Raw genomic sequence first — 15,249 nt, 5'->3', positions numbered from 1 at the left:
AGTAGACAGAAACAGGCCTGGAGTCAGGAGGACCTGGTTTCAAATTTGGCCTCTGACACTTCCTAGTTGTGTGATCCTGGGCAGGTCGCTTAACCCTCATTGCCTAGCCCTTGCTCTTCTGTCTTAGAAGCAATACTAAGGCAGAGTTTAAAAAAAAGAAGTGAGACTGTACATAAAAATGTAATTAAATTCTTTTTCACCTATATAGTCTTTTCAGGTGGATTATCAACTTCTAGAAGACAAGAATATCTTCTATTTCTCTAATATTCCTCTTGTATTCAATGTTGACATTAATGAAAGGGCAAAAGCCGAAAAGGTTAAGGACCACATGAGTTACATCATAGTTCATTACATATTCAGCTTTAATAATCCATAAAGATGTCACTATAAATGGGAATCCCCAGGGGAAGATATTAAAAAGAAGACAAATGAGTAAGGCTAGAAGTAAGAGGTAAACCCAAAGTCAGCCTTCCTTACCACCAGAGGGAGACTTCTGAATATCAGGAAATTGTGAAGTTTGGCAGTCTACACTGTTTATTTCCTTTTTAAATACCATGCTGGCTACAGAAGGCTATAGCCTGTGTGAAAGAGGGGGTGGGCTACCCACCTCAGCCTCCCCCACTATCCCCTGCAGGGGTTGGCGTCTCCTTGCCTAATATCAGCAACAGGACTATATGGGAACTGAAGCCAGAGCAAACAGACAGCAGGAGAGGAAGCAAAGCAGCTGGCTTTCCCTACAGTGGCCCAGTGCCACAAGCTGTCAGTGTCACATACCCAAGAGTACCTGCTGGGGGAAGAAAAATTGGGGGTGGGGTGTAAAACTCCACTTTGTTTCAGATCTATCCCACATGAGCTCCACCTTCTCAACTTTTTCATATTTTAACTGCTCCCCTATTCATCTTTATGCCTATTATCACAACCTCCTCTTTCTCCTATTTATTCTTGTCCCTCCTCCCCAAATTTGAACACAAAAGAAAAGCAGAACAAAAGACAGAAAACAGGCATGAATGTTAGGTTGGCAGGTTTTCCAGGAATTCTCAGGGAGAAAGATTCCAGCGAGTAGTCTGGTGAGATGCTTCAAAAGTAGAATTTATTCCAACTACATGAACCCTTTTTCAGTTTAGGAAATTATTCAATAGAGAAATAGATAATTTTTTCCAAATAATGCTAGGGAGCCTTTCTTGTCTATAGTTCTCAGTTTTCCTTACTGGGAACTATTTGGGGTCAAGGAATAAAGTGTTATATTCCACTCATTAATTTTTGAAGTCTGCCCCCTGAATTCTTTAGAATGGCAAAGAAATAGTGCTGTGGGGTTGCCTATTCATCAAAGACATAGGCGTGAGGAACATTTAATGATGTCACTGATATAGAGCTAAATCTGGCATGCATGCAAGTATATATATATATATGAACGGGAATATATTAGGATTGAAAAGGTGGAAAGAGGAAAGTAAATTCTCCAGGTTTTGAGGCTCTTAGAAGAAACCTGTGGAGACATAGCTATTATTGCCTAGTAGGGAGTTTTCACATTGGGTCTCTTTATCCCCAATGGCCTCAGCAGCCCTGCCATGGATCCATTCGATTCTTGCGCATCAAGAAATTAATTTTTCGTGCCATTTCCATGTTGTAGATGCGCCGACAAGTCTCATAGCTCTCCCTCTGTCGTCGACGACAGGGCTTCTCATAGTATCTCCTCCGTTTGATGTCATCAATAAGCCCATCCATGGTAAGAATTCTTCATAGAGACAAAACAAATTGGTTAGATGCCTTAGATAACCCCTAACACTCTCCCAGTAATGTGCAAAACTCAGTACTTAAATCCATGGAAAAAGGCAAAAGAGAATGGGGGAGCAGGGGTTTATATTCCTACCCTCAAGATCTATAGTATAATTATCCCTCAGTTCCCTAAAGAAATAGTATCAAAACTTATCCTACTACCAAGGAATGATACAAGTAGGATTGTAGATGATTTCTGTCCTCTTATCACCTAAGCTCTCAGCAAGGAAGCAAAAGGAAAATATCTTCTTTTCTTGAGCTTATGATATAGCTCCCACCTTTTCCTTCTCTACTAGGCCAGGTCAAAACAGAAACATTGAGTATGACAATGTCACTATGACAAGTCAGCTCACCCAGTAGCTTCCCGTAAGTCTGAGAAAGCCTCCCACTGATGCACTGACCCTATTCTCCATATCTTGATTATCTCCCTCAAAACCCTTCCTTGGCTTTACTACTCTATAATAGCGAAAGCATCATTCTTCTGCTCTTGTCTTTAACTAGATTTGTTTGCATGACCCAATTCCTAGCTTATCCTATCATTTTATTGTGAGTCTCCATAAGGACTGGGGATGTGGGACCTGAAACATGGTTATTACAGTGAGAAGGTAGAGGTGGGAATTAGGCTGGATAAAGCAGCAGAAGTACACAAATTACCAGCCAGTTCTGCCCAGTGGGATGTCTTATTCACTACTGCTATTCCATATTAACATAAAGCTCTGGAAAGTAGCTTTTTAAATGCAGAGGTCAGATAAAAAAATCTACTAAGTAAAATACAAATTAACCTGAATCCTGGTACCCAGTGTCTTGCCCCACCCATGTTCCTGCTGCTTAATTATCAGATTCAGTTTGTCATTTGGAGAATAATTTTTGAATAGAGTTGTGTGAGAAGTGGGGCAATTCAAACTCCCAAGATGGTAAAAAAGAAATTAACCCAAATTAGGGAGAAAATACAACACTCAAAGGTGATGAGGTCTTTAGACAAGACTCCCCACATTTATAAAAGACTCCATACATTTCTATCTGCCAATTTTCAGGCCTTAAGCAGGCTAAGAACCATTAAATTGAGGACCAGAAGTCAACTGCCTATGATTCAACTTTAATTAAGTATCTGCTATATATAAATATAGGTATTATACTATGCTAAGTATTGGGAGGTGGGAAATACAAAGCTTCGATAAAAAAAAAAGTGCCTGCTTTTCATGGAACCTAAAATCCAATAAAAGATAAGATATAATTATAATGCATAATTATACTTAATCAGAAGGCATATTGTATAGCAGAAGCAGCACCAGATTAGAAATTAGCTCTGGGTTCTAATCTCAATTTAGGTGCTTACTCCCTGTGAGGTCTTGGGCAAGTGACAGCCTCTTTGAATCTCATTTTTCTCAAAATACAATAAGGCACAAGATGGTTTCTAAGGTCCTTTCCAGTTTTAGCAACTTAAAAATATAAAACAAAGTGCTGTATGAAATCCAAGGGGAAATAGGTCATTAGAATGTGGTTAGAAACAGAATTTTAGAGGTGTCAACATGGAAATCTAGAAATCCCCAGTTTATTTAGTTTGGGGGTAGAAACCCCAGCTTTTGACCTTGTCACAGGAGAGGTTTCCCCCTGACGGAAGGTCCCACTTCACCAGACAAGTGACATCCACTTCAGCTTTGGCGCAGTAGATAGTGCATCAGTTTCTCAAGCTGAAGGTCCCGAGTTCAATCCTTGGAAGGAGGGTGTGATATACTGGGAAAGGCTTCTGGAGACAAAAGAGCTACTTGACTTCGGATGGGGTCTACCTCCCCACCTGAAGTGGATGTCTATTGTCTGGTTTCTACCCTCAAACTAAATAAACTGGGGATTTCTAGATTTCCATGTTGACAGAGGAGAGACACAGACAGATAAGGGAGTGGAACCAATTAATAAATTTTCATTAGGAACATTTAGGACATCATTAAATGCTCCAAACTGGGGCTTGATTTATTGATTTATTTATCTAGACTTAAGAAAATTATGGAGGAAATGTTAAAATAATTCCAATTAAACTTAATAATGTTGTGTATCTTTTTTTTTTTTAAACCCTTACCTTCCATCTTACTCCAAGGCAGAAGAGTGGTAAGGGCTAGGCAATGGGGGTCAAGTGACTTGCCCAGGGTCACACAGCTGGGAAGTGTCTCAGGCCAGATTTGAACCTAGGACCTCCCGTCTCTAGGCCTAGCTCTCAATCCACTGAGCTACCCAGCTGCCCCCTGTGTATCTTTTTTTGAGAGCCATTTGTTAAAGATTTACCTATCCACCCCCAGAGATGTGGGAAACTAAGTGTCAGATTTGAGGAACAAAGTAATTTAATTTGGCTGGAATTGAATAGGACAGAATAAGGTAGAAAAGATAGGACAGGGCAGGAAAAATCTTGATCACCTCACAAAAGAGTTTTAGTTTTGCTTAGTAGACAGTAGAAATCCACTTAAGATTTCTGATTGATATGACCAGATCTCAAAAAAAATGGGAACTTTCACATGTGATAGTTGGCAGCAGCCTATACCTTTACAAGTAACTGGCAGAAAGGTGCAGAGATTACAAATTCCACTAAACATAATTATACATTATCAATTTTTAAAAAACAAAGGGATTTGATTTGATAAAGAAAAACTGTGCCTTAAAGGTATATGTCTAATGCATGTGTAGAAATCATATAAAAGTTCTTTAAAGACAAAACAACAGATACTTTGCCTGATGACTTTCTAATTATTAATAACAAAAAAGGCACAAAACAGTAAGCTATATGCTTGCCAATGATTTTTGCCAATGCCATGGAAGATATCTGAGTCCAAATGGAGAATCTTTAAGGATGATAATCTTCTAGATACTATTCGCTGATGGCATTGTGATGATTGTATCAACCTGAGAACATTGAAGGATCTCCTAAATAAGATCCATAATCATTGAAAAGTATGTGGTATAACTATCCACACCAGAAAAACCAAGTTGATGATGAATGTTTATTGCCTAGCCCATGTTACACAGCTAGACAGACAAGTAACCTACAGAATCAGTTTCATCAGTCCTTATTCTTTTGGAGAGACATTGCACATAGACATTGAGCTTGGATCCAGGACAGAAAAAATGTAGGCATGCAGAGTGGATTGCCTTTAGGAACTTGTACAGTATTTTCACTGACCTCAAGCTTCTTCCTGAAACAAAGGACAATCTTTTTTTTTTTAAAGGTCCATCTTGTTAACACCACTGATCTTCCCATAATGCTATGTCATTATGAATCATGGAATATAATAAATTTCCAACTAAATCTGAGGGTTACCCAAAGAGCAAAGGAAAATCATGATGGGAATTAGGAATCAGTAACACATTACCAATGAAGAGGTGCCTAAGAGACATCATAGATGTCAAAGAAAGCTGTCCCTTAAAAGAAAGTGAGCTTGGCATAACAGCATTCACCCATAATCCAACTGAGGCTTGCAGATTTCTTCAAGTTCTCTCTGCACGGGAGTTCACCAATTGAGTGTCTGTACTATATCTGGTCTTAAGATGGTGAATCCCTGAGACCAAGAAAGAGGATGGGCCAACAAGTAGGAAATAAAACAGGTCAAAGTTCCTGTGTCAATCAGTGTGGCATCTGGCTTGTGAGTAGCCCAAGATAGGGAAACCAATCTTTAAAAAAGGAAAAAGAAACTTGGCTGGTCACATGGAATAGCTGATGGACAGCTGACATATTTCAGCAACACAATGTCAGAAGAACTAGAAACTTATTTCCAACTCATTGGGTGTCTTCCCCATGGAAGATTTCTGGAGGGCAAAGACAAGAACCTCACAGGATAAAAACACTTCAGATGAGATAAAATCCACTTCATCCAAGTGAGTACCCATTAAAGCAATCACAGATCTCTTTAAAGATAGAAATATGATCAGACAGATTGTACAGACAGAATGAATAAAGATTTAGCCTAATAATTCTTTTTTTTTTTAAGTACTGAGGGAAAGAAGTGGAGGTAGACCTATAAAGAAGCTACTACAGTAGCTTCTAATACTTGCAGTATTTCTGATGGGAGATAACAAGGACCTATACTACAAAAGCAGCAGAGTAAACATTCCTGAGGAGCATCAAGGCAGCATGCTAGAGCAAGAGAATTAGAATCAGGAGGACCTGGGTTCAAACCTGGATTCAGACACTTCCTAGCTATGTGACCCTTGGGAAGTTGTTTAACTCCAACTTCCTAGTCCTTGCTGCTTTTCTTAAGAATTGACATCAAAACAACAGGAGTTAAAAAAGAAAACATTTTGGAGAAGTATAGATTACTGCCACAAGTTAAGAAGTAAATACTAACCAGGATGGCCTGCTTAACTCAGTTTTTTTATGTGGGAAGTGGAAATGCTATAAAGTTTCATAAAGTACACAAAGAAAAAATGAGGAGTGTTACTAATGACTTGTCCGCCTCCAAAGGCATTGAAAGACTAGCCCAACAATGAACTTTTCTGTAAACAAATAGGAACTTGTATTGCAGATACTTGGCAGCCAACCCCCGAAAGAACCAGTCACCAGTTGTAATGAATTCAACAGATTATGTAAAAGGTGCTGAGCTGCCTGAGTGAGGAAGAAAGCAGGATCACATGTCAGCACAGCCAGCTTGTATCAAGCCAATTGTGTACATAACACACTCAATGGGCCACCAGGGGAAAAGGGGGCCAAGTGGGCACACTCCCAGTTCTCCTTCTATTTGCTTAGGGGTCAGTCATTCAGCTAGTGCTTTCAACTTACCACCTCCCCTCACTCCTAAAAAATAAAAAAACACCTTACAGGAACATATACTCTTCCCCTTCAGCCTAGCTGACCAATAAGGGCCCATGGTTATATAACACAGGCAAGTTTTGTGACAGCATCTTCTACAAATTTTCCTTATTTTCACTCACCTTCGTCTGCTTACCAGTGTGGTCCCAAAGTGCTAAGAATTTGGCTCAATTCCCTCTCACTATCTCATTCATTTCAACCATTTTGGCCACTTAGCTAACACTAACTTGTATAATTAGAACACAGAAGAAGTAACCTATTTTTAAAGTGCTAACTATAAAATCTGAGAGACCTAAAGAGGAGAGAAACTGGTCGTGGATTATTAGTTAAGACATGGAATTAAGGGGTCTTTTCAAATCTGATACAGGGCTAAAAAGGGTACTTCAGAAGGTAGGCAGATAAGGAATATGAAAAGCAGAAAGAACTTCCTAAAATGTGCAAAGGTGCTGAGACCCCAACATGCCAGAATACCAACTGTTCACAGTATAGGCTCAGTAGCCCTTTATGAAAGAACCTTTAACAGTACTGACTCCATTCAATTTTTCTTAGAGGGGTTAAAATTGGTTTTAGGAACTCAATTTTTATGGAGTGTCAACTCAAGATAAAGCAGGGAGGGAGAAGATGCCAGAACAAGGTTCCTCAAAAGGTTGCCTTCTTAAGAACAAGATCTCTGCAATAGCTTCTTCCATAAAAAAAACTGAAGAAGTCATTCCTTTAGAACTTTCCTTGATGCCCCAAAGCCAACTATTCCTAGGCTTTATCCTGTACAAATAAATTCAGAGAAATTTCTGGGCCCTGTCCATGGAAATGTGATTAGTAATGTCAGAGGTAAAACCAAGCCCAAATCCTGGGCTTTCCATTTTGTCACACTGACTTACTCTCAGAGACTGAAGGGTACTGAATATCCTTGGGCTCCTTCTCCAACCTCCCTGTTGCCTCCTGGGATTAAGAAGATAGGAAGTGCCAGGACAGAGAGGCAGGGAGGCTAGACAGGGGGGCAGGAGTTGTTCAAATGTTATTCTATTCTTTGCCAACCCCTTTCACTTTCTTCCCCATTCCCTCTCAAGAGTGAAGGATAAATTTGGCTGAATTTTAAAACATCACAGCTGGCAGAGGTAGCAGAAAAACAAATATGAAAATGTGTTTTTGCATCACCTTGTATATATAATCAAAATAAAATTGCTTGGGGTACCTAAGTGGCTTAGTGGACAGAGCCAGGCCTGTACATGGGAGGTCCTGGTTTTAAATTTAGCCCTAGACACTTCCTAGCTATGAGACAGGTCCCTAAGCAAGTCACTTACTCCAACTGCTTAGGCCCTTACTGTTCTTCTGCCTTGGAACCAATATTTAGTTATCAATTCTAAGACAGAAGGTCAAGGGTCCAAAAAAATTGCTTGCCTTCCCAATTTGGGGAGAGGAAAAGAATCTGGAACTCCAAATTTTAAAAATAATTGTTAAAATTTTTTTTTCATAACTAATTGAGAGATATTTAATGAAATAAAATTTAAAATTATTAAAAATAAATAAAAACAAATGTTAAATAGAAATTGAATCAGAGGAAAGTAGTTAGAAAAGAAAAAGAAGAGGATTGCCAATAAAGTATCAAGTGATACTTTATAGTCACACTTCATATTTCAAACTCTTAGACAATAAGAAATGTATGAACCCCTGAATAATCTTGGTTTCATGCCTTTTACATATCTCACTGTCAGTAAAGAGATCAGAAAGAGGATTAAGTACGGCACTACAAGGAGTTGGAGATGAATAATTTTTCACAAGGAAAATGTTATCAAAAGAGATGCTACTTCTCTCAAGTGTCAGAAGGAAATTTCTCTTCAAGATATGCTAATTACTGATTATATGGTAAAACATCAGTGTTAGCCTCTAATTTCTCCAACTTCAGGCCACCAGGGGTCAGTGTCACCTGAGGACAAGGTTGATGCAATTCAACAATTTAAGAACAATGGATACCAAGACAGAAAATACATACCAATTATGACAGGAGAGAATGTAATGGATACAGCAAAGATCCAAACTAGTGCTCTTGAAAAATTTTTGGATAGAAAAAGTACATTTTTTTCAGTTGAGGGATTATGAATGATGGAAGAAGACAAACTAATTTAGAGCCAACTCCTGGTCAATCTGATTATAAAAGATTCTCCACAGCGAATAAACCTGTACAACAAACATTTTTCTCTGATCTTTTTTCTAGTAAGTCACTATCCATAATGAAAGTAATTCCCATTCCAGGTTCTACAAACAAGAATAATAGTTATCTTAGTTATGACAAAATTGCACTGCAAAAAACTATTTGGAGTTTCTATTAAATGGGGCTCAATCAACATTTAATAAGTATCTACCAAGTTCAAAGCCCTATGAGGATACAAATACAAAAACAAAACAATATTTGTATTTAGGAAGCTTCAATATGTATATCAACAAATAAATGGAAGTTTTGAGGATGGAGAGGAAAGGAAGAGAGAAAGGGGGAAAGAGAGAAAAAGAGTGAACAGCCCATCATAGTGTTATTCTTGAGCTTCTTTCTAAACTCTACTGATAGTGAGATCCATAAAATGCAGGAAGTCAAAATGATTTGAGGGGCTCACACATTTCTTGTACTCTTAAATTATTGCATAAGAGTCTAAGTGAAATATGAAGTGTGACTATAAAGTATCATTTAATGATGGATAAGGCAGTTCTTTTTTTTCTTCTCTGACCATCTTCCTTCTCACTGATCTAACTTTCATTTAACTTTTAAAATTTTCATTTATTTCAATATCTCCCAAATACATGTGAAATTTTTTAAACAATTGTTTTAAATTTTTTTGAATTCCAGAATCTCTCCCTCTCTCTTACCCTTTACCCCCCTCCTTCAGAAGGCAAACAATTTTATTTTTCTCCCCTTCTGTCATAAAATCAATACTGAGTATGTTATTCCAAGGCAAAAGAGTGGTTAAAGGCTAGGAAATTGGAATTAAGTGACTTGCCCTGGGTCACACAGCTAGGAAGTATCTGAGCCCAGATTTCAACCCAGGACCTCCCATCTCCAGGTCTGGCTTTCTATCTAATGAGCCACCTACCTGCCCTTATGTTCTAGTCGCTTCAGAAACTGCCTGTCCTTCAGATGTGGTGTCTGTCAAAATGAGGAAAACAATGGATCACATAGAAACACTGGCTATTTAAAAAGACAATCCAATATTAATTGTCCTCAGAACAATTCAACATTTACTGTGCTTCCAGGTTTTTTCTTCTTCCAAAGCAAATGACCCTTGGACTAAAAAGGGGAAGACAAAAATACCTCATAGAGAGTTGAAATCCAGGACAATTAGGAAAACAGTAAAGTACCTAGCTACCCCTAATGAGTTCAATTACTAGACCCAAACAAATTACATCCTAGGGTACTCAAAAAAACCTGACAAATTTCTGAGCCAATATTGGTGATCTTAGAAAATTATTCAAAAAAGGGAAGAAGACAATTGAATATGCAAACTATAGCTTATCAAATTTAACACCCATTCTGGAAAAACTACAGAATTTCAAACTGGGAGGATTCCCGGCATCCAACTTATAACCAAAAAATAAACCATGAAAAATAGACATCTAGTCTCTAATTGTAGGCCTGTAATGAGAGGAAAGTCACTACCTCCTAGGGCAGACCATTCCACTTCTGGATAGCACTGATTATAGAAAGTTTTTCCACACATAAAATCTCAACTAGCTTCTTTGAATCCATCACTGCCTACAAATATACCCATATCTCTTATCCTCAAAAAACATCATTTGACCCTCCTATCCCTAATAACTATCATTCTATATCTCTTCTGCCCTTTGTGACTAAAGTCCTTGAGAAGGCCATCGCAATAGATGCCAACACTTTTTCTCTTCTTTAACTTACTATCCAGCTTCTGACCTCATTATGCTGAAACTTTTATTTGCCAAATCCAGTGGGTCTTTTCTCAACCCTCATTCTCCTTGACCTCTCTGCAGTCTTTGACACTATTGATCACCCTATTCTTTTTATTATTAATTTATTTAGAATATTTTTCCCTGGTTACATGATTCATGTTCTTTCCCACTCTTCCTCTCTCCCCCTTCAGGTAGCCAAGGAGCAATTCAACTGAGTTTTACATGTATCGTTGGTCAAGACCTGTTTCCATTTGCAATAGAGTGATCATTTAGAGTCCCCAATCATGTCCTCATTGAGCCATGTTTGATCACCCTATTCTTGATACTCCTCCTCCCTAGGTTTTCTGGATGCTACTCTTTCTTCCTCATTCTCCTATCTGAATTACTCTCCATCTCAACCCCCCATTTTCAAGCTGGTTCCAAGGGCTGTCAATTTCAACTAAAAACTTGTAACAAAAAGTGTCAGCTCTAACTCTTCTTTTCTGAGATTCCAAAAGAACTTATTTAAGGCATGCAAATGACTATCCTCACCTTTTTCTCCATCTTACATATTAGGAAATTGAAGCTTTTAAATGAAGTGTCTTGCCTTTGGTCACATAACAAGGAATAGGAATTCAATCTGGGTCTTGTCACTCAATCTTTTATGCACTAGGTTCAAGACCCACATAAAGATTTATCTTCTTTAAAAAAAAATTATCCTTGACTAACTTTACTTTTTTATCAATCACTCTTTTTGCCCTAAGGGATATCATATACTATTTTAGAAACTAGTATTACTAAGACACAGATTTGACAATGTGAGTCCCATATTCAAAAGTTTCCTGTGGCTCCCTATTGCTTTTAAAGTAAAATATAAAATTCTGACTGGCATTTAAAGCCTGTCACAATGTGGCTTCTATCTACTTTTGCAGTCATTTCATACCTTTATGCACTCAACATTCTAGCAAAATATTAGCAGTTCCCATTAACATTTCCTGGTCTTTGTAAATAAGTGGTCCCCCACATTTAGAATAAACACATACCCCCCCCCCCCCCTTCTTAGAATCTCTCTTTCTTCAAAGAACAGTTGAATGGAAGTTCAGATGTCCTCTCCTATGAGGTCTTTCCTGATTCTCCCCAGATATTCATGCTCTCCCTTTTCAAAACACTTATTTTTTATTTGTGTACATGCTATATTCTCTCCAGCAAAAAGTTATCTTTTTTTCCTCTTCTTTTTTTTTTAATCCCTTACCTTCTGTCTTAAAGTTAATATTGTGTAAAGGTTCCAAGGCAGAAGAGAAGGGCTAGGCAATGGGGATTAAATGTCTTGCTCAGGGTCACGCCATGTTTAAGGCCACATTGAGCTCAGGAACTCCTATCTGTAGGCCTGGCTCTCTGTCCACTAAGTCCACTAAGCTGCCCCCAAGTTATCTATTTTCTTTATTTTGTTTTTATATCCCCAAGCACCTAGCACAAAACAGCCACATGGCATGAGGGATAGAACAGTGGGCTTGAAATCAGATTTATCTTTATGAATTCAAATCTGGCCTCAGACACAAACTGTGGATCCCTGTTTAAGTCTGCTTGTCTCAGTTTTCCTCATCTGTCAAATGAGCTGGAGAAGGAAATGGCAAACTACTGCAGTATCTTTACCAAGAAAACCAAATGGGATCACAAAGTCAGACGTGACTAATCGAATCAACAACAAAAGCACCTGGCACAGCTCCTAAAACAAAATATAGGAGCTTAATAATAATGAATTATTGTTAATGATATTTATGTAGTTTAAGGATTGCAAAGTATGTGTTGTTTTAATTGCTAAACTGCATATACCATCTTGTCAATAGGAACTCCTACTAAAGCAGATAACATGGCTTTAATAAATAGATAAGCTTTAGATGCTTGAGGCTTGGAGATATTAAACTACTTGCCCATAGTCATACAGCAAGCAAGCATTAGAAGTCATATTTGAAGTGAGGTCTTCCTGACACCAAGTCAGGTACAGTATCCACTAAAAGAGGCCATGCCATTCATATTAAGTTGTTTTATGAGGTTATGTCTTAATTCTTTAATTACACTGTAAGATCCATGAGGAAAGGAACAGCATGTTTTGACTTATTTTATATTCCAAAAACAAGTTATACTTATACCTAATACATGTTATTCACAGTTGAAATTTAGCGAGATCTTCATGAAGAGGACTGAGCAATCTTCTCTCAACCTCTGTAGGCTTAGGGGAAGAATAAATTTAGAAATCATCCAGATACATGTTAAAGGAAAAGAACCCTATTTGCCTATACAGTTTCCCAATAATCTAGAGGCTCAGTTACTGGTCCCTTACCAGTTACCTGTTCAAAGTCCTGTATGCACCTTCCACATTCCCTTCCTGTACCATCACAGTCCTGGCAATGAACTTCAGGTGATTTGCCATGATGTTGGGACAAAATTGTCCTTTGTAAGGAAAAGAGTTTGCCGATTAAACCAGCTGAAGGGTGGGTGGAAGGGGTGGGGGCGGTGGGAGATGACTGCCAGCTGGAGAAATGGAAACTAAATTCAGTCAGTGTTCATCAGGCCTTTGCGGAGGCTGGAATAGACAGAAAGAAAAAAGACACAATCACAGGAACCACTTACGAACGAGGACCTAAAAAGTGTTCTAGAAAAAGGGGTGGAATGGAGCACGTGAAGGCCCGCGCCTGCTAAGAAACGGTTGGGACAGGAGGTCTTTAGTGAGACCGAAAACTTGGCGGACAATTTTTTTTTGGGGGGGGGAGATAGGAGAGAGGACGGGTTTCCATGGTAACAGAATCCAACCCCCCCACACACATCTGGCGAGGAGCACGTGCGATCGCGACCTCCTCTTATAGCTCCGGTAACCCACCCTCCGCCCCAAATCTGGTCCGCTTTTGCTGGGGAAAGTAGAACTTTTTCGGGGTCCCCTCCGCCCTCTCCATTTTTTACCACCCGCTGAGCCTAGATCCTCACCCCACGTCCTCGAGGACTGAACGACCTTTAGCTTGTGTCACGACCGGAAGCGGAAACTAAGGAATCCTGGCGGCTGGGCAGGGCCACTGAAAAGAAGCGGCTGGAGCAGGCGAGAGGACCAGAGTGGGGCGGGGCTGCGCGTGCGCATTCAGGCCTGTCGATACCATGGCAACCTTCTGGTACCCGAGTACGTAAGTCCCTCCGCAACTGAGCTCGGAGCTGGGATGTTGCTCCTGGACGCCAGCCCCTGGACCGTCTCAGCCCTCGTCTTAGAGAAGGCTGTCCGTCCTCTCCACGGTGTGTTCTACCCAATTCTTTCTCTCCTTCTGGGGAGATAAGAGGACGAGGGAAAGAGCAGGAACCTCCTCTGTCCCGCTCCTTAACAGCCTGAAAAAGAAGGTCCGGATCTGCGGTTTCCGAGACCAGTAGACTCGGCCGCCCTCTCTTCGCCCAGAAGCCCTGCCTCCAACTTTTACCGAGTATTTATTAGGTGCTTACTTTGTGCACCAGGTTACAAGGACAAAGAAACAAGCCCCACTCCAAAGACTGAAGTGGAATATGCCCACGATAAGCCTGACCTCCGCACTTTTCCCAAAATGGGAGATATTCTGAACAAAATAATCCGTTCTGACAGTTGCTTTCCTTTCCTCCTCCATCTGAGCTTTTAGTTCTTGGACAATCTTCATGTTGCTTCTCTTCCTTCCCCCTTTTCTCCCTAAGAGAAAGCATTTCTTCTGTTGCATTCAAAATTCATCTCTACCTATCCACAAAGGGGTATTAGGTCACTAAGGGACCTCCCAAGGGCAATGCCGAAAGGGAGGTTAAAATGGCAAAGGTTCTTCCCTAAAGCAACCACTTACAAGAACTATTGCTTCCCCCCAAGGCATAAGCTCAATGCACATACCAGAGCAGAGATGTACTCAACACAGATGTAAACAAACATAGCAGGGGTCTCTCAAGATGGTAGTGTGTGGAAGCAAAACGACCAAGTTCTCCCATTATTACAGCAAGAATTAAACTATAGATAGATAGCATCAAGACAGATTTATGTTTTTTTCTAAAAATAAAAACTTTAGCAAAAATAGTTTGTTGTTGTTTTGTCAACTCAGGTCTACCCAAAGAAACAGCCAGAAGCTTATGAATATTGAGAAAGGCCAATACAAGAAAAGCTCTTTCTAGGTGCTCTTCTCACAAAAGCCTTCCAGCTTAAGGAGCAAGTCAAGAAATCCTAGCACTTGAAGCCATGTACTAGAGGACAGAGATGGGAGACCAGAATAGCATCTAGCCAAAGATTTCTAGCCTGCAGTTATGTTACTTAGGCCCTCAAACTATGACTCAGGAGCAGAAATTTGCAGGGCTCAGATCACTCCAGCCCTTTACAGTAGGTTAGCCAGTGATCTATGAATACAACATTCATAGATCATAAAAAACATATCAGAAGCAAAGAAAACCTTTCAAATTCCAGAAGTTACCAAAACCTGCAGCAAAGTCATAATTCAAGTGAGTTAAGCTGGAAAAATTGGGTATACACAGGAAAATATCAATCATAAATATGCTCAAAAGAACTTACACAAATTTTGAATCTATCTCCAAAGAAAATCAAGCCCCTCACACAAAGAGATCCCAACCAATTTTCCAGATCAGAGGATCAATAACACTTAGTAAACTTTTGCTCTGCAAGATACGCTACTAAAGGCACAAAGATAAATCTAGTACATAAAAAGACAAAAGGTAGCATGTGGTGAGTGCCATATGAGGGCTATGAGCAATAACATACAGTAGAAAAGCCTCTAGAGACTTGGAGTCAAAGATTAAGG

At 39.5% G+C, this 15,249-nt stretch overlaps 1 protein-coding gene across 3 annotated transcripts; it reads right to left on the bottom strand.

Moving 5' to 3' along the window:
* Nucleotides 1-344: 344 nt before the first annotated feature.
* Nucleotides 345-15,056, bottom strand: MRPS21 (mitochondrial ribosomal protein S21). Of its 3 annotated transcripts, none has more exons than XM_007485375.3 (3): nt 13,433-15,056; nt 12,799-13,034; nt 345-1,735 (listed from the first exon to the last, which is right to left on the bottom strand). In XM_007485375.3, the coding sequence occupies exons 2-3, from the start codon at nt 12,879-12,881 to the stop codon at nt 1,555-1,557; spliced, it is 264 nt and encodes an 87-aa protein (XP_007485437.1). In that variant the 5' UTR covers nt 12,882-13,034; nt 13,433-15,056; the 3' UTR covers nt 345-1,554. The 3 variants fall into 3 exon arrangements, with proteins under 3 accessions (XP_007485437.1, XP_007485438.1, XP_056675321.1); XM_007485376.3 differs by having other exon boundaries at nt 13,409-13,438; XM_056819343.1 differs by lacking the exon at nt 13,433-15,056 and adding an exon at nt 13,329-13,417.
* Between the last annotated feature and the right edge of the window lie 193 nt (nt 15,057-15,249).

Source organism: Monodelphis domestica, chromosome 2 (assembly GCF_027887165.1).
Source record: "Monodelphis domestica isolate mMonDom1 chromosome 2, mMonDom1.pri, whole genome shotgun sequence".
Lineage (NCBI taxonomy): Eukaryota > Metazoa > Chordata > Mammalia > Didelphimorphia > Didelphidae > Monodelphis > Monodelphis domestica.
The sequence above is the reverse complement of the archived record's forward strand: the minus strand, read 5'-3'. Positions and strand labels throughout refer to the sequence as shown.